At 42.7% G+C, this 27,236-nt stretch overlaps 1 protein-coding gene across 1 annotated transcript in view; it reads right to left on the minus strand.

Annotated features, from left to right (window-relative positions):
• The window catches only part of RORA (RAR related orphan receptor A), a 246,692-nt gene that overhangs the window by 29,121 nt on the left and 190,335 nt on the right, over positions 1-27,236 (minus strand). The window contains exons 3-4 of the mRNA XM_078680822.1: positions 15,233-15,374; positions 1,743-2,135 (exon numbers count right to left, since the gene is read on the minus strand). Of these exons, the coding sequence (XP_078536948.1) occupies positions 1,743-2,135; positions 15,233-15,374 (535 nt within the window). The remainder of the gene's footprint in view (positions 1-1,742; positions 2,136-15,232; positions 15,375-27,236) is intronic.

Below are 27,236 nucleotides of genomic sequence, written 5' to 3' on the forward strand. Positions count from 1 at the left end.
CGCACCCTACCCTTCATGGCCCCAGTCACAGAGAGCATGTGAGTTGTCCATGTTGGAGTGGTCAGAGCTCTGGTGTTTTTCGGTTTAAACTGAAAAGCCAAATTACATTTCTGAAGCTAAATATTAGAAATTTTTGGTTTCAACTAAATAGTCTTGGAACATGACAGACCACAGCAGATGGGTAATTGCTGGGAATTTAACGTTTGAGCTGAGCAGTCAGTCTTGCAGTACTCTTGTCATATGATAGACAACTCACACGTATTGAGTCAAGCAGTCTGTGTATTAAGTGAATGGTCAACGTGTATGTCTCCATTTAAAGCACAATGTTCGATAAGTGGCACGTCTAGGTTCGATAAGCTGCCAGACAATAATTGAGGCCAAAGGGTGCTTAAGATAATGAACTATTTTATACCTTTTTGTAGAGAGTGATGTGTAAATATTCAAGTTATGAAAATAATATATGAACGTCAAATTGAGAGCTACTGTGCAGCAACGGCAATTCTAGTATTATTTCGTCATGAAAAGGGTAGAGTCGCTGTCCTAACAGGCACACAAATATGTCTAAGTCATTCCTTACACTGCTTCTTGACCCATAATGCTAGTCCAGACTACTTCAGATTGACTCTCCCCCAAGGATACACCTGTCTGTACCAGAAGAAAGAGCCTGGAGTCCACGTCTAAGGCATGTGCCCGGCTTAGTGCATTCCAGTACAGGCCCTTGACAGCCCGCACTACCAACAGTTGCATCTCCATAGGATGGGAACCATCATTGCTCTGGAACGGATCCCTTCAGAAAGCAGAGCACCTGACAATATTACCTCGAGGATACTACTGCCAAAGCGTGTCCAACCTTCGGAGTTAGATGACGGCACAACCATGGAGATGCGTGCCCAACTCGATGCAATATCAGCGTTTAGGGTTCTGTTGCAGTCAAAGTGTGTTCAAAGAGTGTGGGCCATAACAGGGCTGGGGATTCCCAGTAAAATGTATTGCTTGGGATTGGAAATTTAGAACGGGTTTTCCCATTTTTCTCTTTACACGTTAGTACACGTCAATGGAAGAACAATACAGTGCTTTGTTTTTTAATTGTAGTTTTTTTAATAAAGGAAGTAATTGCATTTGATGTAAAGGGCAACTTTATTATAACAACGCGTTTTAATGGAGTCCAATGTGTGGTGTGGAAGACAAACACCTCGAAAGAAAGGTAAGGGAAAAAAATGAATATTAGGTAAACATAAGATCATAATTATGATCAGAGTAATGAATATATAAGGCTTTTTTTCTCGATAACCAGGAATCCCCCCGGAGAAGTAGGGAGACTGTAGCTGAATTAGCTTATTGATCAAGGAAGCAAGTGGCCTGCTGTTCTTAAATTAGTTTACTATGTTGTTCAGATTTCCAAACAAAAGTAGAAAAGCAAGCACACAATATGGAACTTGTAAAAAGGTAAGTGTACACCTGACAATACCTGTTCAAACTGGAATGGCATGGTGAGCAAAAAACGATGGATTTAGGCCCAGATCTCTGTACTGGGGTGAATGTATGACACTGTTCTGCATTCTGTCCTTCAACTGTTGTTTTTGCATTTTACACCTGAGCAAACCTACAGAATAAACACTGAGGAACTCCTTTTCGCCTCGCGGGAAGAAAATGCAGCCTTGATTTATAAAATCTTTGTGTTGCCACTAATTATTTCTGCTGCCAACCAGAATTAAGTTGGACATGTGTTATGGTGTATTTACCTAGTTCTGCCATAGATACCGTTGGCGAGGTCTCTCCATTTGTAAAAGAGCAGTATGGGAAGAAGCCCGATGCTGGCGAGTAGTCGCAAATGGGTTCTGGTTTGATGCCATTGATATCCAGTCCTGACTGGTCGGGGGATGGCTGTATGTCCAAGTAGAAGCTGCTCACAGCAGAGTCTGTCTTGCCCCCATCAGGCGTGTGCCCCTCGATATAATTACTGAGGTCGTCGTGGAGCTCTGTCAGACCACCGGGGGAGATGTATGTTGGGGTGAGCGGCTCTGCTTCTCCGGGCTGCTGTTGGTGGTCTCGCTGTTGCTGTTGCATTCTGTGCTTCTGTACCTCAGCATACAAACTATCCCTCTGCTTCTTTGACATGCGGCCAAACTTAACCGCTGAAAAGAGAAAGAAGTTTAGAGATTAAACAGAGATTGTTCCCAAAACACATGTGTTTGAACAGGCTACATGCATGATCAGACTAGGAAGGCTTATGTTCCTGGTGTCGCGTGTGGAATTATGGATTGGGAACCAGTATAGTGCAGGCATCAGAATGTGCACCTCAATCAAGCCTCAGAGAGTATGTCAGGACCAGCGGACTCCCATCCTTAGACCTCTATGGAGAAGTGCAGCACAGGTACCTATTCTTAAACTCTCTTCACACAGGTTTCCTATTTGTATCTGGAACTAACAGCTTGTTCTCTTACAAGTCGGCGTGAGTTCAGATCCCATGTGACTAGGCTAACCGATGCAAGGGAGGTGTGAAGCAATGTACCCTGGGTGAGAGAGAACAGCCTGGAAAGGAAAAAAAACACCATAATAGTTCAGCCCATAAGATCTGAAAACCCAACAAAGGGTCATGGAGGCGCTACCCTGCATCAGAAGAACGCATGATGAAATGCTTGAATTCTGAATGAATTTAGAGTCACACATATACAAACTACCCAGCTCAGTCTATCTATTAGATACATATTTACAGCTATCTCTGAGGATTAATAATTTGATTTTCCCAAACACAATAATATATGACCCACAACTTGCCAATTTTTGTAGTATGTGTAATAGCTTACAAAATGCGTGTGCGTGGAGGTACTGAAACCAATTTAACCAACATGAAATACCATAGGAGAGGGGGCACATATACTACAAGTGTCAACTAACTTGGCTTAGGCTAGATCCTCATATGCACCTCTAAAATCCATAACTCAGTTGATTGTTGAAAATCGTCTTTAGAAGACACTGAGCCCCTAATCACCCTTGGTTGCATGCTCCTTCATATGGCATATGTCTCACTCGTGGCCATGGGTGTGGACAAGAACAGGCTCAACATTACGCATAAAGGGCTCCTTCCAGAAACGACGCACTCAAAAAGGTGAATTTAGAGTATGAGGGACATAGAACAGCTGGTAACTGTGTTTATTAATAGATGCCAATTGGTAGGATTAAAAAAAATAAACTGGTGGTATGATTCCACCTGTGGACAAGGTTGACATGTGTTTAGCCCCTCTCATATATCCAAGGTGTTTCTTGGACTTTCTTAAGGACCACGATCCCTAAATAACACTATTTAATAGGACAATGGATGGATTCTGTACCCCGGGAATCTTTCCCTATTTTCTTCCATTGTTCTTTTGTATGGTTCTGAATCTAGGCAACATGAGCAGAAAAGTAGGAAATACACTTGCTCGCACCCGCGTAGCACACTGGCATATTGAAATGTAATGAGGCTCTTCTTGACTATTAACACATACTATGGCTCTTGTGTTGTTTGTAAAAAACAGAACCCTCTCCTTTATGCCTTAGGTAAAAAAAAGATCTTCAGTGATTAAGCCTGACTTTAGCATCAGGGCAGTAAAGTGCTGACACTTGTTTTCGGAAGTCATAGTTCAGGGACTTCTAACGAACAACAAGTGGTTGCCCAAGCTAAAGCTATATTCTCAAGAACCTCGAGTCACAGATATTCTTCCCTCTGATCAGTGAAATGGAACGTCGACCTGAGCTTTTTTCAATGTGCCGTCACTTGTGGGAATAAAAGACCACAGGGACACACAACTGTGCATGACTGTGCGCAGCTGACACTCTTTCATGCACTTCTGGTGGGTGGCGGCTGCTCCCGATGGTACTAGGTAGGGCGGTGATGGGGTGGTGGTCCATAAAGATATATATATATATATATGTATATATATATATATATATATATATATATGGCATATGTCTCACTCGTGGCCATGGGTGTGGACAAGAACAGGCTCAACATTACGCATAAAGGGCTCCTTCCAGAAACGACGCACTCAAAAAGGTGAATTTAGAGTATGAGGGACATAGAACAGCTGGTAACTGTGTTTATTAATAGATGCCAATTGGTAGGATTAAAAAAAAATAAACTGGTGGTATGATTCCACCTGTGGACAAGGTTGACATGTGTTTAGCCCCGCTCATATATCCAAGGTGTTTCTTGGACTTTCTTAAGGACCACGATCCCTAAATAACACTATTTAATAGGACAATGGATGGATTCTGTAACCCGGGAATCTTTCCCTATTTTCTTCCATTGTTCTTTTGTATGGTTCTGAATCTAGGCAACATGAGCAGAAAAGTAGGAAATACACTTGCTCGCACCCGATATATATATCACCAAAAAATCTTCAGTGTAAACTGCCTCCTCCCGAACAAAAGCCGCTTCGTCGTATCAGACGCCATGGAAGACAGTCCCTTCAAAATGAGCCTTACTTCCACCCAAATGATCGTAGAAGCACGAAGCCTTGTGTGGTTTGCAAATATGGTACTAGGTAGGGCGATGGTGGGGTGGTGGGCCATAAATATATATATATATCCTGTGGCCGCAGACTCTGTACATGGAGGAAGCCCGCCTCCAATTAAATGAAATTGCATGCTATAAACAAAGTAACATCAATGTGGTTAAGGCTTCTTGGAATGATTACTATGGTAAATTAATTGCTTGGAAAAGTGGGGGGTTAATATGTGAAGATGAATATCGCTTTTTAAGAAATGACCATCCAATGATTCCTTCACTATATTTCATTCCCAAAATACATAAAAATGAAACTAAACCCCCGGATAGGCCCATTATTTCTGCTATAGATAGCATTATAGAAAATACCACAACATATATAGACTACTTTTTGCAAGAATGGGTCAAGAATTTACCATCCTATCCCCAAGACACTTCTGATTTCCTTAGAAAAATTCAGGGAATACAATGGAGTGATGATTTGATTTTAATAACTATGGATGTAACTGCATTATACACTTCTATACGCCATCAAGATGGTATTAAGGCAGTTCAACACTACTTAAATCGTGGACCGGCATATCTCTCATTGCACAATACAATGCTAGTCAATATGGTCACTACATGCCTATAGCAAAATTTCTTCACATTCAACAACCATATCTATCAACAAATCAGGGGAGTTGCGATGGGGGCCTTCTTCTCGCCCAGCTGTGCCTGTTTGCAAATGGGGCTGTGGGAGGAGCAGGTCCTCATGGGGCACTTTAAACACACCATAGACCAACATGTACCCCTTTGGTTAAGATATATCGATGACCTCTTTTTAATCTGGAAGGGTCCCGAATCACTGGCCATAGATTTTGTTGATCAGATCGGATGTATGTCATTATAACGCATGCTTTTACCACGCATGCCTTTACAACGCAAGTCGTTACAGTGACTTGCGTTGATGGGCGCTGGATAGTGGAATAGTTTAATTTACTATTCCAACTCCAGTCCCCGTGGATAGTAGGGAAGGTTTTGGATAGTAAATAAACTATTCCCTATCCTACAGCGCCCTCCAGCGCAAGTCGTTGTAATAACTTGCGTTGTAAAGGTACTGCGTGGTAAAAGTTGCGTCGTAAAGGATGTTTCCCATCAGATCAATAGAAACCATCTTAATCTTGAGTTCACTGCAAACATGAGTAAATCCTCAGTGGTATTTCTATATGTGGAGGTATTTATGAAAGACAATGTTATCTCCACAAAAATGTACCGGAAACCCACTGCAGGTAACTCTCTGCTGCACGCCACAAGCCATCACCAGCAACATTTAATCCAGAGCATCCCCTACGGGGAGATGCTGCGGGTACGGCGTATATGCAGCAATGAATCAGATTGCCACACAGCCCAAGAGAACAGCAAACAAAGGTTTCTATCATGTGGATATGCCCCATTGGTTGTGGAAAAAGCAAACAATAAAACAAAATTGCTCACTAGGGACCAAGCGCTTGCCCCAAAGAATGATATACAGACTCCACCCAAAAAGTTGAAACCAAACAGCAGGGTAATTCTCAAATATAACAAACAACATAAGGCAATCAGGAGAATTCTAAAGAAAAACTGGAACCTGGTATTAAATGACCCTGTGATTGGTGTAGATCTGTCGCAACAAAGTCGAACACCTCAATTGACTTTTAGAAAAGCCAGATCTATGGGAAATTGTCTAGTAAAAAACAACCCTGAAATAAAAGCACTTGCAAACTGGCTAGCAACACAGAAGGGCATTTTTAAGTGCATATCATGTAAGGCATGTAAATTCGCTAAAAACAGAAAGGATTACACAACACCTTTCAAGCCACAGCCAGTATGTATTAACAAAAGACTTAATTGTAAAACAGACCATGCCGTGTATGTGTTGGAGTGTTCTTGTGCATTGAGGTACGTAGGCAGTACTAAACTGCCGGTACATAAAAGAATACTCCAACATATACGTGCCATAGCTAACAAAGATCAGGCATATCCTGTGGCGAGGCATTTTGAGGTGGCCCATGCAAGTAACCCAATCCATCTCAGTTACTTTGCAATTGATTGTGTTCCGCCACTTCGTAGAGGTGGTAACCGTGAAGGCGCCCTCCGTCTTTTAGAAACACGCTACATACTGGAATTGAACACCAAGTTTCCAATAAGGCTTAACGCGAGCGAAGACTTATATACTTGCCTCTAAAAATACTAGATATGCCCCATGATTTTAGCTGTGAGTGTTGAAACATCCATATTTATATTGTATTTATTAATATGAAATGCATATGACGCGGAGTACTCCATGATCTTTGTATTATATTCTGTGTAAAAAATCTTTTTAATCACGTATTGATGTATTATTTAGGTTACGATGCACGATATTTCATCACATAAGTCTTTCACATACCAGTATATTCTTTTTACCGGCTGGCTTAGAGATTATACATGGTTTGGTTAGTTTCTTTTGGAAAAATCAGCGGTGCAAAAATCTCATCTATATATGCCCACATGGGCTATATGTTTATGGATGATATGAAAGTTCCCTTTTTTTTATTGCTGGTATACAAAATATGTATATGCACTTCATTTGCTATTTTGCACTCAACACTGCTGTATAATCAGGACATCTGGGGTACAAAAACTTCATTTATACTATTATGGTATTTATTTTGGCATTTTTAGCATTTTTACATTTCTCAGAATGTGTTTATTGATTTTAAATGCCTATGTTTTACCCTGTCTTATTGCACTTTATATTTATACATATTTATTAATGTGTATTATCATGTCCTTGCTATATACATTTATGCATTTATGCGGTTATTTATGAGTGCAGTCTATACCGGAGTCTGTTTGCCTGGGTATTAAGCCGGCATCGAGATAATGAAAGTCTGTCTTCCATATCTATCTTTGTACACATCCGCTGATCATTATTGGTTGCACTGGCACTTTAAATGTTCCTTTCCACTATCGCAACGCGTCATGTGATTAAGGCCCAGGTGGGGCTGAAACGCGTCGTGGCGGCGATGCAGGGTGCTTGAAAATAAAATACCTGGCATAAAGAACTTTGGGTCCGCGCTTATTCTTTCCTATAGGATTGGATTTACACTGGATGAAAATACTGTGATATATATATATATATATACAAAAAAAGACGTACCTGATGCTGTGTCGCGACGCACCGTGCAGGCTCCCAGATGCCGAACCCAGTGCTGCTTTCATGCTGGAAAGGCTATTCCCAGCATGAGAGAAGCACTGGGATTGGTTGAACACCGTGGTTCGGTGCTCAAACAGGGACTGGGAGCCTGTGGCTTTTCTCCACCCACTGTACAACACAGCTGAGTGGAGAAATGCTAAGTCTAAATGGCGGTTTGACTGGCCTAATCGGTCATGTGCACTTAGTATGTCCATAACTCCTCCTAAAGCTCAGGAGGATGGCCCGACCTGCGATTCGGCTACTCAGCAGAGGTAACCGTGAAAAAGAAAATAATATTAACATTACTTAATTATCATTTTCTTTTTCACTGTTGCCTCTGCTAGGTAGCAGCAGTGTGGCGACTATCCTCTGCCAAGGCCCTATACAACAAAGGACCAGTACCTGAAGAGCTACATACACTTTCACCAACCCACGAGACACCTATGCTCTGCCTCACTCTCACACAATCCCTGCATCAGCAAATGCAAAACTGGAGGTTGCTCATTCGCCTACATTTCACCCACACATAAGAGACTCCTCCTCACCTGGCTCTTCATATAGGCATCTTGGGACCACACACTCACACACCTTGCCCAAGCGCCTGGATAGCCTCTCAGGTGATTAATGTGCTATACAAATCAACATAACATCCACTGGCAAAAAAAACATGAAGCTGAAAGGGGGGGAAATATGACGCTTTATTTGACAACTAATAGGACCGTGGGGCTGATGGTGGCCTTCATACAGTTCCGAAAGCAGAGAGAAAAACTCCCTCCTGTCTTAGTAAACTATGATTTTCTATCTGTTGGGGGCAGGGGCAACAGAGAGAAGTCAGAATTGCATTTTGGTGTATTGGGTCAAGGAAAATGAAAAGAAACCCTTGCTTGGATATCCCTATCAGGTCAAGAACTGATACCTCTGAAGTTTCATGCTCAGAAATATAGAGCAAGCATGTCTTACTTCTTGTAGGAAGTATGTAGTTCCTTCAAGCTCAGAAAGGAAAAGGCATCATTCACAAAGGAATTCAAAATCAGGATTCGGTCCTCCGTTTCTCTCCCGTCACTGCTCATTAGGGGAATGGCAGTGTCATCCAAAATGAAGTTCTGGTAATTTTATGGTAAAGAGCATAAAATTAATATGAAACCTCAACCGAGCCAAAGGGTAAGTAGTTGTAGGAACCAAGGATTTATCTGCAAAAGCAGAGTGAAAGAAACCTGGGCATTATGGAACGCTACTCATTAAATAGCTCACCTATGATCAAGGTTTTCACGAAGGCCATCAAAATGACCACCAGGTAATAAAAGTAAACCAGATCGTGCACAGGAAAATGACTTGGAAATTCAAAAAGGCATACCAAGAAGACAAGCTATGGGCTTGATAAAATGATCCAAGGATGCTTGTTTCCAGTCCAGGGAAGACCTGGCTTGGCAATTCGGGCTGAACTGTTCCCATAAGGAACAGGGTCAAGACTGATTTGCATATGGCTGGGTCTGAACTGGGGTGGCAAAGTGAGCTAAAGAACGATGATGGATTCAACCCAGATCTGTCACTTCGGGTGAGTGTCTGAAAAGTTTCAGAGCTCCGTCCATTATCTCCTTGTGTTTGTTTTGTTTGCCCTAAGTTGGCAGGGTTTGCCCAGACCTGGGTCCTTTGTTCAAGGTATCCTGGGTGATGAGGGGTGTTACCCCGACATCGCTCCCAGGATGCTTGTTTCTGGTCCAGGGAAGACCTGGCTTGGCAGTTCGGGTTGGACTGTTCCCATAGGGAACAGGGTCAAGACTGATTTGCATATGGCTGGGTCTGAACTAGGGTGGCAAAGTGAGCTAAAGAATGACAATGGATTAAATCCAGATCTGTACTGGGGGTGAGTGTCTAAAAAGTTTCAGCACTCCATCCATTATCTCCTTGTGTTTGCTTTGTTCCACCCTAAGTTGGCAGGGTATGCCTAAAGGTGGGTCCCTTGCTCACTTTGACACTGGAATCAAGCTAGCCTGGCTGATGAGGGGTGTTACTGTGAAACCGGTCCCAGGATGCTTGTTTCCGGTCCAGGGAAGACCCGGCTTGGCAGTTCGGGCTGGACTCTTCCCCGTAAATGATCAGGCTCAAGACTTTTTTGCATATGGCTGGGTCTGAACTGGGGTGGCGAAGTGAGCTAAAGAACGATGATGGATTCAACCCAGATCTGTGACTGGGGGTGAGTGTCTGAAAAGTTTCAGCACTCCATCTATTATCTTCCTGTGTTTGCTTTCGTCGCCTGAACAGTGCAGACAGCATGTCAGCAAGGACACTTCCTTACGTGACCATATAAATAACACCCTTGTGAACTGCATGATCCTATAGAAGAACCACAAACACAAGATTTCTGCAAATGCGCCTGTAGGGTCAAAAGAGCAGTACAGAAACAGAGTACAAGGCTGAATTTCAGGGGAAAAAGGAATGTACTTTTTTACTTTATTCTTTTGCCGCTGTAATAAATCTAAACACGGCACGTCATGCCATCTTCTGATGCCACTTCCCCATACCAAAGTTAAAACCAATTCACAAAATGGATGCCAGCCAAGTAATTGAAATGCTTACAAAAAAGTTACAAATCAAACTATTAAAGAATTTAATCTTGTCAGTTCTGTCTCTTGGGTTACCCGAACTGGGAAGGTTAGTGGCCGGGTCGGCAACCACAGTACCAGGTAAACATACAGCTCTTGACCCTGTCCCATTTACTCCTGTAATGAGAAAAGTGCGATTAATGTATTGGATGAATCACAACATGCTTCCATTGGCCTTCTGCCGTTTTTTGGCTGCTGGACTAACTTGGCGAAGTAAGGTGGCCAGCACCAGCAGAGTAGGTTCGGAAACATGTGCATGTGCTGCAACAGTCACACGTGATAGGATAGCCCTTTAATGGCAGGGGCTGTTTAGTGCACAGTTCCCAAGAGCAAAATGTCAACATAAGAAAGGGCAGGATCGGTACTGACATGATTTCATTCATAAGACTGGAGTAGAACTGAACGGACAGATACTAGCAGAGCTTCCCACTAGCACCTGCCCCTTCTGTAGGTTACATTTCATGTTTGCTTCCCTCCTTACTACTTCTTTCCACTTTTGTGTTTTTCTCTCTCTTGCTTTGGATTAAAGTATGTTAAGGAACAGTAAGTACCATTTCCTACCGGCTCAAATAAAGCATTGGACCAATGACACTCTACTGGGTCCCTTAGACAGCAGGCTGTGGCTGTCTCTTCATGCTGAAGATGATGCTGTGAAGCAAATCGCTTTGAATATGTTATTGTTTTGGGGTGAGGCCCGGCAGCTGTCAGCTCACTTCTGAGCCCTTGCGCACTTGTTTGCCCCGTGCACTGCAGGCATGAGTTGTTTCCTCGCATTAAAGTGATTGTTCTAAAGTAACATTGCCTCAGTGTAACTTTTTAGGTTGAGCTTGAGCAGCGCATGCAGTGCCCTGCGAGGCATGCTGTATTAGAATATGCACTTGAAACTCCGCCCACTATCCGTCCATATTTTTCATCAGCTTGTGTCTTTGTACTTTGTAAATGCTGACTTCTGATTTGGTAATCGGCTTGTTAGTCCCTCCTTAGTACTGCCTTGTCTTCATATGTAACCTCCCATGAGGACTGACCCTTTTACTTCTGTTGTTACACCGTCTGTGTTATTTAGTCTGTAAGCACTATATTTTCAGTGAGTTTTGTCTCACTGCAGGGACAGCGTGCTTTGCAGCAAAAGTCAGCGTGCCATGCTCGTTTTCACTTTCGAAGCAGCCGGGTCAATGGCGGCTGCTTCTTTGCAATGCCATAGGTCTAGCATTTACGAGAGTTTGAGCTATTGGCAGTGTTAATGACAATAGCTTAATTTTTCGCAAATGTGACACCTATTGCTTTACAATTTTTTGGGTGGGTTGTTTCCAAGCGTCCCATGCCGCACTTACACTTAATAGAGGCCATACCCCTTTCTTTAAAAGCGGCTCGTCTAAAGAAAGAGGCGCTTGGAAACAAACAATATTTGCAATTCAATAGGTCTCGCATTTGCGAGAATTTAAGCTATTATTTATTTATTTATAAAGTCTTATATAGCGCTAGCTAGCCCCATGGGTATCAGAGTGCTTTACATACACAAAGGAAAAGAAAAAGAAATACAAAACATTGCTGTACATGAGGATGCATAAAGACAAAAGACATAGTACTTATGTATCCAAAGAGGGGAAAAGGACTCAGGTGCCTGGCACAGTCAGAGAACCACCATCCCTGAAGGTCAAAGTGAGCGGGGAATCTACTAGGTTATTGGTGCCTGGGACGGTTGCCATGGTCAGTAAAGTATTGGTTGAGAAGAAAGAGTTTCAGGTCCTTTTTGAAGCAAGAGAAGGAGGGGTTGCATCTGAGGTTAATCGGGAGTGCGTTCCACATTGTGGGTTCCTTGCCAGAGAATGACCGGTACTGGGTCGTTTTCTTTTTCAGTTTCGGAGGGATGAGCAGAAGTGAGTTGGTGCTTCTCAAAGTTTTGGATTTCCCTGCTTCTATTAGCCTGCTGTTTAGGTATTTTGGGAATTGGGTGAGAAGGGTCTTGTGAGTGATGCAAACAGTTTGAAAATACATCTACCTTCCATGGGAAGCCCGTTGAGTGTGAAGAGGGTTGGTGAGATGTGTTCAAATCTTTTTACATCAGTTATGAGTCGGGCTGCCATGTTAAGAACTGTCCTTAGTGGGGATAGGTGAGCTTTTGGTGTCCCTGTTAGAATGGCGTTAACATTTACAGTACTAATAGCTCAAAGTAGCATAAATGAGAGATCAATTGCATTGCAAATGCTAGTTTTAGCTGGTGCTGCATAACCTATCAATGCAAAATCATGTTCCATAAAAGCTGCAACCTCGCTCATAATACAATTGGACTTCGATGTATCCACAAAACACAGACTTAGTGGATGATCCCAGGTCCTTTTAACAGCAAGCATTTATTACCGCACCCCTGATTTCCCTCCGCCTACGGCACCTTCACTGTTGCATGTTCGTATCCAAGCTGATACTAGGTTTGTTGTAAATGACCTGCAAGTTTTATTGTGGGGATTTTTTCCCCCAGATTTTGAAGATTCTGATTGCTAGATTAGAAGTACTTTTAAAAAACCTTCCAAATTGTCCACAGAGCGATAGTTATAATTGATACTGACACCACGCCCCCATCACATTTCAGCGCAGATGTCAGTAAATTGTTTCAGGACTTCTTGCAGAAAGCGGCTGATCCAGCAGAGCAGTGATTCCTGTGCTTGCAAAGGTATAGTCTGTTAAAACTCCTTCGACGCTCATGACGAGCTCAGCTCGTCATGGAAATGCCATTGATTTCAATGGAAATTACATGGCAACGATGGAATAGGCCTTAGCATCCAAGTGGTTAACGTTGTGTGGCCGAGTAGGTGTTTTCTGTACTTGAGTTTGCAGTTTTTATTTCCCAAAAATCTTAGCTTAGTGTTAATCCTTAGACTGTGAAATCTCAGCAAAATTCTCTCACAGGTATTTTCAGCACGGGACACATTTACACTACTGATTTTGCAATTAGTATAATGGAAATGTAACTTTTCATGTTTCAAGTGCTATTGCTGTTAAGGAAAATATGTGGTCTGTTAACCATCACTTGTATTGCAAACATGAATCTAGAAGAAGAACACAGACTATGTGTGACACTCTGGCCCCTCCCTGCTCTAGTTTCTCGTGCCCTTGAGCTGCCTGTCTATCTTGTTACCAGGGGCCAGATGTAGGTAAATTCAATTTAGCGAGTCCTTAATAGCGATTTTTTCCCAATCGCTATTAAGGACTCGCTAAATTGAATGTAGGTAGGAATCGCTAAACTATTAGCGATTCCTTAAAATTCCTTAATAACGAATCGCAAATTGAGATTTGTTAATAAGGAATACCTATCCATTCATTCCTATGGGCTAGGAGGCCTATAGGAATGAATGGGAAGATATTCACTATTTGCGATTCGGTATTAAAGAATCGCAAATAGCGGGAGCTATTTCAAGGGTGCCAGGGTGTCAAAAGGACACCCTGTTACATCCCTGAAATTTGCATGTTTGCACACGTGGCGCACATACATGCCCTAAGGGCATGAATGTGTGCCACATGGCACTTTAAAAAAAGCAAAAAACTTGCTTTTTAACAGGAAATCGCTAATTAACACAAACTTGAAGTTGGAGGTAATTAGCGATTCCTTAAGCCTAAAGTGCACTTTCTTTTGTGCTACCTATATTGCATTTAAGGAATCGATTCCTTAAATGCAAGAGCAAATTAAGGAATCACAAATTTTGCGATTCCGTATTTTGCTAGTAGGTTTAAACTCACCAACTTGGCTCTCAGCCAAATACCGGTCGGTAACGCAGAATTTCTGCGGTACCGCTCGGTATTTAGCCAACAGCACATCTGGCCCCAGGTCTCTACCCCTCTCTTGTAACCCCTTGTCTATGAAACTATTTCTCTTTTTAGTATGCGCTGTGGTCAGCCTATCTCTCTCTTCCTTTTTCAGGCATCTCTCTTACATCAGTGGGTCTGTCTCTCCCTGCCTCCGGTGGTCTCGTTCTCTGTCTCTTTCTCTTCATCCATCCCTCAGTCTTGTTCTCTTTCTCATGCCTGTCGGGGTTCAGCCTTTCTTTCTTATAAGCCACCAGATCGCACACACACTCGTTTGCCCGCAGCTCTCCCTTGCACACCTCTATTGCATGTCTCTCTATACACCAGGCCTCTTCTATTGCGCCTGAAGTCCCAACTTTGTCTTCATTTGTGTATCGCAAGCTCTGGTGCTTCTTTCTCTCCTGCTGCCACAGGCCTCGCTTCCGCATCCACAGAGGTCCTCCTTTTTTTCTCCTGCTCACCCCATCCTCGTTTCACTATGTTGCCCCGAGACCCACTTTTTCAATGTCCCTGCACCCTAACATCAACATTCTCTCCTTCCCTCAGGTCTCAGCTCTTCATCTCATCTTCTGACCTCAGTTCTCATCCCTCTCTACCGCTACTGTTATTACCTGTTTCTCTTTAGCCTCTTTCTCATCCCTCTATCGCGGTTCTTAATATTGCGCATCAGAACACTCTTTCCTATTCACACTCGCTCGAGACTGGGGTTTTGCTTTGTCAGTGCTTAAAAAAAACACAGCGCTCTACAGTTACAGGCTTTGCCAATGCTTGTTTAAGTAGCCCTTGATATACCCGTCATAGTTGCTTACCACTTTTCTTTTTCATAAGCTACCCACCAGATGAAAGGAACAGGAGTGTAAGTAACTGGGTGGATGTTTTTTGTGGGGCATTATTCGTAAGGTCCCGACATCGTGTTGCAAAATGTATCTATAGATTTTGAAGGATGCCGGCCGTTTACAGTCACACCACTAGATGGCAGCAGATCATTAAGTTGCATGTATTCTAGTCCTCTTATTCCCACCATCCCTCCTCACCCGAAGGCATTTAACTCAGAAACAGGTGTTTTTCACCTGTGGGGCCTGGAATTTCGCTCTTGACTCAAACCCTGCATACATTTCTCATATGCTTGCATAAGAATCTCACCGTCTCGCGACATTCCCACAGAAAGACATTTCTGTAAGCGGCAGTGTTGGCAGCGATTTCTACTCGTTCGGTCAATCAAACAGTTCTTTTGGCGAGGACACGAGTATGTGGCGTTACTTTGCTGACTCCTCCGGAAAAAGCCCTAGAACACACAAACAAAATGAAAAAAAAATGAAAAAAGATACTTTTTTGCATATTTAGTGAGATATCTCGCACTCTTGGTAAAATAAATAATATTCAGACTTCTGCACTTAAAGGGACGGTATGAGGGCAGAAAAGTTTTACTTGTGTTGTGCTTGGCGTCTCATGCATTTAGTGGTCATGAAGATGACATTGTCAGCCCCGGTGGAAGAGAAGGTCACAGACAAGTCTTCCCACGGGGAACTTTGCGAGGGGCCGGAAGGACAAGGTGGGGAGGGGGTCAAGAGGTTGGGTAAAGGGAGGGATTAGGTTGGGCTATAAAGGTGTCATGAGAGGAGGACCCAGCCTCTTCAACATGCTGACAATTCTGCATACTCAATCGACCGCTACCCGCGGCCCATCACTGAGATGACCATGTGATGCAACCTCAACTGTGACAAAGCGTCACACATCAATAAGACAATCTAAACAGCGACTAAAAAATTCAAAATGATTGTGGAGTAATGAGGCTACTGCCTCGGTATCCAAAAACTCACCACTGTCAGAAGGAATCTGACAGACGAAAACAAGACAGCAGCTAGACCCAGCCTCTTCCTGACACCTAGCACCACCGGGTAGGGAAGTTTGATTTAGTATACCCACCCACCCTACAAGTTATAGCGGAAGGGTGTGGGTGATGATTTAGCGTACCCGTTGAGGACAGGTTGCGGGTGGTTGGTGCAGCAGTACTTTGGAGGGGTGGGGAGTCACATACAGGTGGCTCTATCCCTCGGGTGAGAGGGTACACAGGTGACTGATGGCGGGATGCGGGATGCAATGAGCAACAGAGGAAATTCAAGAGAGGTTGTTGGAGGGCAGAGCGGAGAATGGGGATATGGAGGAGGTCGCAGAGTGAAAGGGGAGTAGTGAAACAGGTGAGATAGTTTGAAGATGGCTGGTGAGAATGAGTGGTATGATATTGAGAAAGTGATATACTTGCAGTTATGTTTTTGTTAATAAAGTTAACTGTTGCAACTTTGTCCTAATACAATGGTCTTTTGTGCTTCAAGTAACAGCGTGGAGTGTAGTTATTGAGCAAACACAATTTGAATCAATTGATGGATGGAAATAGATCACTGTTAACAGGTACTTTCCGAAGCACGGGTACCATCTGCCCAATCAAAGCAAAAAGAGTTCAAGAGGAAAAATGTGACACGTAAGGTGTCAACCTGGAGCTGCCCAGAGAAGGGTGTGTAAAACAGGGGCTGCTTTATAAGCAAAGTCAGGCCGACATACTAGTCTGATCAATCTATAAAAAATGTTAAACGCAAAGGAGAACATCAGTGCAGGCCCCTGAAGCTTGGAAGGGGGGACTGTAATACACCTTAAGCGGGCCCACTCCCATTAGGGGTCCCCCACTTAGCCTAATGCCAGTGAATACCTGTGAGATATGGGATACTCCGGGCCCCCTTAGCACATTCTGTGGTGGAGAAAGGGGTGCAGGGGGGAGTTTGCCACTGTGGCTTCAGTTTTAGGTTCAGGGTCTGAAGCAAACTCACAAGTCCTGTGTTAGTTCATCTGCTTCCATGTTAAGTCGTTCGCCACCTAATTACCACAGTATAGTTACCAGAGACAAATACTCTTCACAAAACAAATTATATTATATATTTGCAACCTGGCCTCAGCTTACACCTGCTTATGAACCTCCCCTCCATAACCGCTTAAAGTGTGTGTGTGTGGAGGGGGGCATTACATCCTGTCAGCAGAGGAACTTGAGGAGTGCAGTGGAGGAAGAGCGCCCCGTTAGGTTTTTGCTTCCAACTGATAGTCCCCAGTCTTTTTTTTTTTTAAATAAACTAAAATATTTTTTGCTTAGCTATATTTATCAGATTATACAGTACCACAGAAGATATAGACCAGGAAATGAGCCATAAACGTGCTTTCAAACTAACTAAACAAGGAGAAGACATGCAAAAAACTAAAAAGGTTTTGGAGGCACGCATGGCCATTTCATTTGAGCCTTACTTGAGCCAGATTTTGGACTTCTCCTACTCCGAGCTTTCTCACCTTCATTGATGACTGTACCATGACCCCGTTATCCAGTAACACACCTTCATTGAGCCCAGCTTATGATCTAGCTTTGCAGATTGCCCTGCCTGTTGAGGACCACTTTTTCTCCACAAACGTTTCTCAGTCAGAAGATAAACTTTCAACCGGGACAAACCTGGTCCCTGTAACAAGCCCACTTTGTATTGCGGTCAGCCTTCACTTTTGACTTCCACCTTGTCTAGTGCAACCAGATCACCGTTGTTCGCACTTTCTGTTTTTTTTGCGCTTTCTGCTTTTTTGAGCTATTTTTATATAAAAGTGAACAAATCATCTCTCCGATTCTACTAAATAGATTTTTGTTGTTTTGGTATCATTTTACTTATTAAAATATACTCTATTTTTCAAATTTGGTTTGGGGTTTTCTTGAGTTATGTTATCACTTTATTACTATATGAGCACAGCATAAATACTTTACATATTGACTCTAAGTTAAGCCTGACTGCTTTGTGAGAAGCTACCAGAATGTTAAGCATAGGTTTTTTTAGTGACTGTTGTGATTCACCCTGACAAGGACGTAGATTTTTATTTTAAGTGAGTTTTCACCCCCCTCAACTTATAATTTCTTACTGTGTGTTTGGGTTGAAAGAGAAGCAGAGACCTGCTCAGTAGAAAGCCTGAACATCAACCATGTCTTATTTGCATTTATGTACAATTTGACTCCTCTGTTGTATCATATATATGTAATTTGCAGCCTACTGGTCTTGAATAGAACGAGAACATTTCCCTTTGGTGTTCCTTACACTGCGGACATATATTGTCAAGGGCAACCCACCCAGCATGACTGAACTAGGAGGATTCTCAGGTTGGTCACCCTCTATAGATTTCCCATCCTCTATGAAGCCTCAAGTTGAGAGTGGGAGCCACAGCTCATTGCTGAAACTCTCAACATATCTCCCTATTAGGCTACCACTGATGAGAGAAGTAAGTAGGAAGAGTTATAAGTGAAGGAACTAGGCAGGCTGATGCAGTTACGAAGGAACTTTTAATATATATTGTAATGCCCTTAATATTGGTAAATACAATATGTTATTTTTGTGCCTTTGTAAGTTAGCAGGGATGGAGGAGGAGATGGTGAGCAGGGCAGGAATGGGAGGATAGTAGGAGTATTATTGGAGGAGGTAGACAGTGATTTGTATAAGAAAAATGGCAGCAATAAGTGTTGACAAGGGCGTAAGTAAACAAGCTGCCACAGGTTTCATATTATTTCATTCATTCATTACCCAACTGTTAGGGGAAAAGCCCACCCACATAAATCAAACAATGGCTCATAAGGAATCCACAAATTTACATATATAGTGCAGGAGCTCACAATGGGGGGTAGCAGAAGAATCACGGGGGTAGAGGAATTCAAAATATAAAAAGTCTTTATTTTTCTTTTTTCATATTTAATTCATGTATTCGTTATTCAAAGCATAAGACATCATAACAACTCAACAAATAAATAGAAAATTATTTCTGAAAAAAATATATACATTGTATAGCATAGTTTCCCCACATCAACCTTTCCACAACCATTCATACACTATTACTTCACACATACACATGCATTCATGTACATTCCATAAGCACAAAGAATTCCTCAACGAGGTTCCCACAATGACACAGGAGGGGGATCCAGCGGTGCCTAGATAGCGCACTGCTAGAGAGGCCAGATCGATTAAGCAGGATCCCACAACCAGGTACCTGAATGCATGTGTATGTGTGAAGTATTAGTGTATGAATGGTTGTGGAAAGGTTGATGTGGGGAAACTATGCTATACAATGTATATATTTTTTTCAGAAATAATTTTCTATTTATTTGTTGAGTTGTTATGATGTCTTATGCTTTGAATAACGAATACATGAATTAAATATGAAAAAAGAAAAATAAAGACTTTTTATATTTTGAATTCCTCTACCCCCGTGATTCTTCTGCTACCCCCCATTGTGAGCTCCTGCACTATATATGTAAATTTGTGGATTCCTTATGAGCCATTGTTTGATTTATGTGGGTGGACTTTTCCCCTAACAGTTGTGTTCTCTTCCCCTGACGTCTGCCCATATTCGTTGCAGAGGGCCCCTCTGTTTATTGGCCATTCATTCACTACCCACCATATTTTTGTTCAGTCATTTTAAGCTATATTTTTCTACAGAATTGAAAACAAACAATAAAGTTGCTATTTTGCTGCTGTTTTCACTTCTCTGACCCCTGTAAACTTCCAATCCTTCCCATTCCGCTACACTGTTCTTAAGCAGCATCTTCCCCATGCAGACCCGTGACAGTCCAGCTTTGCTACTACCGTCCTAGTGCTTAATAGTTCTACCTCACTCACCTCCTGGTCTGTCATGTCCCTTCTTCCCAACCCATTCACGAACAGTTCTGTCTGCTCACTCCTTCCAGGCATGGCCATTTCATCAATTCTCTCATTGAACTGTAAATCAAAGACCTGCTGTATCAACGAGGAAATGACTGATTCTGCAGTCAACTGAAAGGGACTAACGGAAAGAAACAAGTTTTTTTCAACCTGATGCTGTGCACTAACACACCAAGGAGGACTAGCGAAGGTGTGATGGAGGTGAGGGAGAGAGAAGACAGAAGATCTGGAGGGGATGGGTAGGCCTGAAGGAAGTAGGTGTAGGTCGGATGGTGGAAGTAAATAAAAACACTACCTAGTAATCCTATGTGATTCTAACTGCCCAAAGAATCAGTGAGCAAACATTGAACTGCACAACTATAACTTTCGCAAACCCGGATGACCAGAAGGAAGACAGTTTAGGTCCTGTGAGAGTTATTGAACTTCAGGTTCTAGACAGGGAGTGCTCATTGGTAGTGCAAGGTTTGTTCCCTATCCTTCAGCCTCTTTGTACAGCCGATCATTGACTATGCCAAGGCAAGCAAACCGTAATGGGAATATGATGTAAGTTGATCAACAAACCATTTGGGACTAGATGGAAGCTACCAACTCCTCTCTCACTAATGACACGATTTCCACAAGATACTGAGTGCATATCACACTCAGCCTCGAGTACTGAGGAGCAGCACCAGCTCTCTACTGCCACAAATCAGTGCAAAACTCACAGGAGGGCCAGTGTGTGGAGCGAAAGTTTGTTCTCGTGTCCAGCAATACTTTACAGATTGGATCTTTCACTTATTCAATGGCAGCTGTTTAGCGTTCCGCGAAGGTTTCTGCGAACACGGATGAAATACTCATTTGGAGAAAACAACTTGACAGGTATACTGGCTGTTAGTCACAAAAATCAGAGGCACCAGGAAAGGTTTAGCAGACAGCTGTGGATATGACCGTTTGGTGGCACTTCTAATGACATGTTCATGAAAAACGAAACCCATCAGCTTAGGGAACAGACGCTTTTCTTACGTTATCATATCTCCGTTCCCCAAGTTAATTCGCTTGGCGTTTTCCTTACAGGGCTAAAACCAAGTACAGAGACATGGCAAAAAGCAAGTCCCTATCTGCAAGTCAGCATGAAAGCGCGGATAGTAGGAGGGCTGGCGACAGGGCTGCCATCCTCTCACGCGGGCCTCTCTTCCCGCGCTTTCATGATTGAGTGCTGCAGTTAGCGCGGCGCGGGCCCCCTCGTTAGGCGCGCGGAAGCCGCAGTGCACTTTGTTGATGTCACGATTCACGTCTCATCAGCGCTCCCTCTGCTGACGCGCACAGGCCGCGACGACTGGCCGCCGCTCGGGCGCGTGACAGTTTTCACTTAATGAATTGATTCCTGTAGCTCATTAACATACCCCACTTCTACTTCTGTATACACATATGTCTTAATTAGCTGCTCATTGGCTGTTTAATTACTAGAAAACAGCTGACAGCTGCCAAGCTGCCTGCTAATGGCATCCGTTATGGAAAGGCTGTACACAGACTCCTGACAACCGAGACTTATTCATAAGCCTATGATTTATCGCCAACACTTGGATGTATCATTAGGTTCGGCAATTCTGATGGCAATTAACAATTAGAACCTCGCTGTTTGCTTTTCATTTCCAGCTTTTCCCCCAATCTAAGCATTATTATAATCTTTTTTAAATCTCTGGTTTAACGAAAACAAAATACTGACAGGCCTGTGCTGCGTTTATTAGCGCTGACAGAGTGAGAATTTTATTCTCCGCAGACTTTACAGTGCTTTTCAAAAAACAGACACGCCCTTTCTCCCTTTGCCGAACATCTCTCTAGCCGAAGCACGCACCTTTGTGAACTTCCTAACTTAGAAAGTATGTAGCTGAGCCTTTTGGTACGCAATATCTCTTTGGTCACTGAACAACGCTGCTTTGCATTAAACTAAGCTGTACAGTAGACTTCAAACAGCTATCTGTTCGTTTTCAAAAAAACTCAAACTTCTCGTATGATATCATAAAAAAGTAGGAGGGATACTGAATCAGATACGTGAAAAGCTGTGAACAAAGACCTCGGGGAGCCCAAGGGTATTTTAACTCCCTCGGGCTCTGAGAGGCCTTTGTTTTACAAATGAGAACATTCTGCCTTCTAGGGGCAGACTGTTCTAATAGCCTTACAGTCCTCCGTAGCAGGCTGTACCAGACATTAAAGGCCCACTCCCTTGCTAAAGACCCTCGTATTCGGCTCTGGCCTTTAACGCTGGAAATGGCCTTTAATAGCCGGTAGAGCCTGCTACAGCAGGCTCTAGTGCTATATTAGACTTCAAACACTGCAGAACACAGACCGGCTGACTGAGAGAGAATGGGTCATGGAATCATGAAAGGCAAAATTGAGCAATCCACTCCTCTAACTCCCTCGGACAGTAAAGTGATCACATCGAAAGGATACACCTACTCCAGTCACGCCCTCAGAGATTGGAGTGATCAAGTAAAAAGGATAATGCATGACCACAATAAGAAATCTTCTCCAGTTAGTCACTGGGAGAGTGTTCCTATCATGTAGAAAGGGAAAGTGGGACAGAGGATTGTGCAAGACCATGTTGGGCAGTCCGGCTGAACAATCTACCCTAGTCAGGGCACGAGTCGGAGTACAATGCGGGTGGACGGTGTCTCACCACTTATTTGACTGGTTAGACGCTGCCCCCCCTGCTCAAAAGCTGGGCTTTCTATGATGGGGAAGTCCAATTGGAGTATGATTCCGCACTCTTTTTCTGGTTTGTTTGGTGTAGTAGTGTATATACAGTTTTTTCCTTGTGGGTCGGTGGTGCGTAGGTAGGTTACCCTACTGAGCAGTTAGGGTATGTCCAATGTGTATAAACTGTGTGGTTCCTGTCACTCAAGAAACACTCCTGCCTCGCACTCCTTCTAGCGTCTTATATTTTCATCCTTCAAAACAGACAAGGATCCCCTGAGGAAGGGCTTTATGCTTGAAATGCATTGGGAACTAAGCATGCATGGAATATTGTATGAAAATAATACAAAAAATTAAAAGCATGATCACTGAAAAGAATGAAAATATTTGAAAATAAATATTCATGAAAGCAACAAAAACTACATTGAATACTTATTAAAGGAAAATCAAAAGGAGTGCGAGGCAGGAGTGTTTCTTGAGTGACAGGAACCACACAGTTTATACACTTTCTATGATGGGATCATTTGCCCACAAGGCCGCTGCTAACTTTCTTAGATGGCAGCCGTTGATGATCTCCCAACGACAGGGCTGGCTACCACGTAGTTTCAACATTCCCGGCTACAAGACTTTAATCCTGGTAAGGTTATCCTCGCTCCCAGTATAGCGCTTGCAACTGCTCTCTGCACACATCCGGCTTCCTTCACACCCTTTCTCCCCAGATTCTTGTGTAGTGCGCAAATGCGCTACCTATCGACATTATGCCTTGCCCTTTGACCCTGCCCCATCACCTTGTAACCTTGCCAGGCACCTAACAGTGGACGTTGTGACCAGTGACCAATCAGTGGCCATAGCGGTCATCACAGGATTGGTGTGTGCGCAACTCGGCAGTCCCACCCCCTGCTGCTTTGCCCTTTATTTTTCGGGCTCCCGTACTCTGGCTCCTTTCCTTTTTTTTTTGCGAGTCAGTGAGTCACCTGATCTGGATATCGTCGTGTCTCTCCCTCCCACTCGACGAGACTCCACTTGCTTTCCTGGCCTCGCCTGCTGTTTGATCTGCCTGACCTGCCCGAGAGCGAAGCGAAGGAGTTACAATTTGCTGCTGGAGGGGGAAAAGTATTTTCAGTATGGCGACGGACGAACGGTTTTGTGAAGTCCATCACAAGGTAAGGGATTTGCCAATCAGCTAATAATTTTGGCCATCAGTTCTAAACTTAAGGGAAAGTCGGTGGGTTAATGCTCCTGTGGAACAGTGTGCACAACTTCACGTTCACAGGCTAAAATTGTACTGGCTGTAGTCAATAACTGGCTGCTGTCCAGTCCTTCAAAGTAATCTCGCAGAGGTAATGTCTCCTGCAGACTAAAACCTAATTAGTATTGAAGAACACAAATCTCTGGGTTATTTCTGTTAAGCGTAGTTAACGGCCTGTTCCTTCCAAAGACAGCATCTAGGAATGTGCGGTTAGTCACTAGCAGGTGCCTTTCTGGTCCATATTTTCATAGGTATAAATCAGGCTTTCAAAATAATTTCTATCATGTTCCTTGTACACCAGATGAAAGCTGTAGCCTCTGTGTGCTACACGCTTTAGATTCTTTACAGAATATTCAGTTGCCTAAACCCCGTGGACTGTCATATAATTACTTTCATAATTCGGGTTCCTTCTGATCTATGTTAACTCCTGTCTACCTGAAATTGGCCACATATGTGTTGACAAAACTACAAATTGTTTAAAATTTGGCTGCTAACTTGATTTGCTTTGCTTTATTTCATGCATTTACCTTATGGACATGACTGCAGCCTAGTCTAAAGTTTAAGACATGGTCCATTGTGCAGTCTGTGGTACCAGTTTTTTATTTTTGAAATTTAAACTGAGCCTCTATTAACATACAGGATCTTTGCGTCGAAGGAACCAGGTTTTTAATGATGATAAGTTCCTTATAATTTAGCACTCCATGTCGCGCTCTCTTACTAAGTGCTGTAAATAGCTTGTATCATTATTATTACCCAAGTTATTGGTACTCAGTTTACCGGAACCAGGAGGATTAGTTGGTTTTTGCCATGATTTGAACTAATAAACTACAGATTACTGTGTATCTTGAATGAGTAGTTGGATCGCTAAGCCACCCTCCTAGTGAGTTTTGGAAGTAGGCTAGGATGAAGAAGGTTGCACCTTGCATTTTCTTTATCATGGTCACCGTGTATTAAACTTGTCAGTATATTTAAATGTTGTGTTCTAGGTAAAGTAATAAATTGTATAGTTTTGATAACCACTATAGTAGTTTCTAGCATGCAGTTTTCTTTGTTTTTTTACAATGCGCAAACTCTTTTTTAGTTCATGGTGCCATGTTTTAGTATGCCTCGCTTACAGCAATGTCTTTACTAATGTAGTTGTACACCAAACTTCATCCACATTTGGGCTGTTAATTTCTCTATACAGGGTCCTTAAATCACAGGCTTAAGCACTGAGCAGCTTCAATTGTTAAATCTTGCAATGCGTGCAAATGATAGATCTGCTGCACATATGATGTCACTTCCTGTCGTGATGTCACTCCCTGTAACACCACATAACTTGGAGAGTCCCCCCACTTCTTTTTTTAGGAGTTGTGCCCTGACCCTAGTCACTCTCTCGAAGAGGGGACTGATGATATAGAAAGAGACAGTGGGAGACGATCATGCAAAACTATGCTGAGCAATCTAGCCTACTCACTCATTTAGGAGAGTGGAGTGACCACGTAAATAGAGCAGGCAAGGAACTCACCACTCTGACAACAAAGTCAATAGCCATTTGCACTAGGGAACCACCACTGGTTTCATTTATATAGCCATAACATAGTCCTTGAGATAGGGGCAAGCAGTGGGTGGGTGACTCCTGTATTTAGTCCCTTGAATGCTTTGTTTGCTTCGATTTCTTAAAGGTTCTATTTCAATAACTTTAAATTGGGCCTTCCATTTCTCTGGGCAGCTGCCCCTACCTGCGTAGAAGATTTAGAACCTGGCAATTATAATGGACCGCAAGTTACGATTGACAAATCGCCTCATTGGCCAATACCTTCAACCTCGTCTAAAAACAGAGGAACATCATAGCAGTCAAGAGCAGTGCTTCTTTTTGGCTTCTGTGGACCCCACTTAATCAATATTGGAATCTGGGGACCCGCATTCAGTCATTACTGGAAGCTGGAGACCTCCACCTAAGTATTTTTGATGATTTGAACCGCCAGACAATACCCCCAAAAAAGCAGGAAACAAGTATTCATCAAACAAATACAGAAATGATGATGTATTTGATTACATTTACAATCAACATTTTAATTTTAATCGGAAGGTTGGAACTTTTCTATAGAGACCACTCATCGTCCATACTATTTTCTGTTTGATACTCTAGCACTGCTTCCACAAATCAATTATAAATCATAAATACATTTTTAGCCTCAAATCTCAAATTCCTTCACATTCTCAGAATGTTTAAAAATAATTCACGGGTACATTTTGCTTCTTTATTTATATACACATTTTATTAATCTGTAATTAGTATTTCATTTTCTAAGCAGTCACAGACTCCCTGAGTAGGCTACGCGGCTCCTAAGGTGTCCCTGGACCACAGGTTAAGAGCAACAAAAGGATCTTTGTTGGCAGATGTATGTGCCATTTCAATTATGGCATTCCAGACCCTGAATGCCTACATGATCGCGGTAGCTCAAAAACAGAGCTTCTAGGCCAATTCTCTCACTGGCATTTCTAGGACCACAAAGACCCTGCTCTTACAGCTCGACACTTAGTGTCAATCAGAGCTGGGTAGAAGTCAATGTGTTATTTGTCATCTGCAGAGCAGTTTGAACAACATGTCTCTGTTGTTGCTGGAAAGGAACTAAACATTAGTCCCATCAAGCACATTACGTTTTCAAGAAGTAAAGTGACGTGTGCCTCTAAAATTCACATTACAACAGCAAGCTTGCATACCTCTGTCTTTACGGGTTCCTGTATTATCAGAGTCCTGCTTAATTTTGAGAAAACACAACAAGGCCCTGCCTACTGCTTTGAAAAGTCTTCATGAGCAGATGAGTACCAGTTATCATTTCCTTTCTGGGTCCTTCTGTTCTTTTGCAATAATGTAGTATTACAAATCTTTTGCAGCAAGTGCATTAACCACCAGAGTTATCAGACTGTTGTAATTCTGGGAAGCTTGTTAGGTACAAAAAAGATCCCCATAGCAAGTACCTTAACCCAATAATATATTTTAAGATATTGAGTGTTTATGATTAAAAACTCAAGCCAGAACAGATTTATTTTCACATTAGTCCATTTGGCATAGTTTTAAACACATAAAGGCTTACGTTGAAAGACTCGAATCCTCATGATTGTGGCCTCTTTCTTCGATTTTAGGTTTCACCTACCAGACAGTTAATCTGTTTGGTTGTGAAAGACATACTGTGGACTTATCAAACGTTAAAGGGGAGTTACACGTAGGCCTTACAATAATAAAAGAGGCTTAACAAAAACATACAGAGGCTTTGAGCCTGCCCAATGCTTAGAATATGTGGGCGTTTCTGTCACTCTCATTTGCAAGCACCTTGTTCGGGTCCCTGCTTGTTAATTTTTATGTTTATCCCTCCCATTGAGAATAGTATCTTTACCAACTATTTTGATTTGGCTGGCTTCTATGCTTACACTACTTGCATTTCGAGTACTACTTTTTTCTTATGGGTTAGGCACTCCTTGAGAGTGCATGTGTTTTCCCTTGTGTACTTCTTTT

This window comes from Lissotriton helveticus, chromosome 3_1 (genome assembly GCF_964261635.1).
Source record: "Lissotriton helveticus chromosome 3_1, aLisHel1.1, whole genome shotgun sequence".
In the NCBI taxonomy this organism is placed as follows: domain Eukaryota; kingdom Metazoa; phylum Chordata; class Amphibia; order Caudata; family Salamandridae; genus Lissotriton; species Lissotriton helveticus.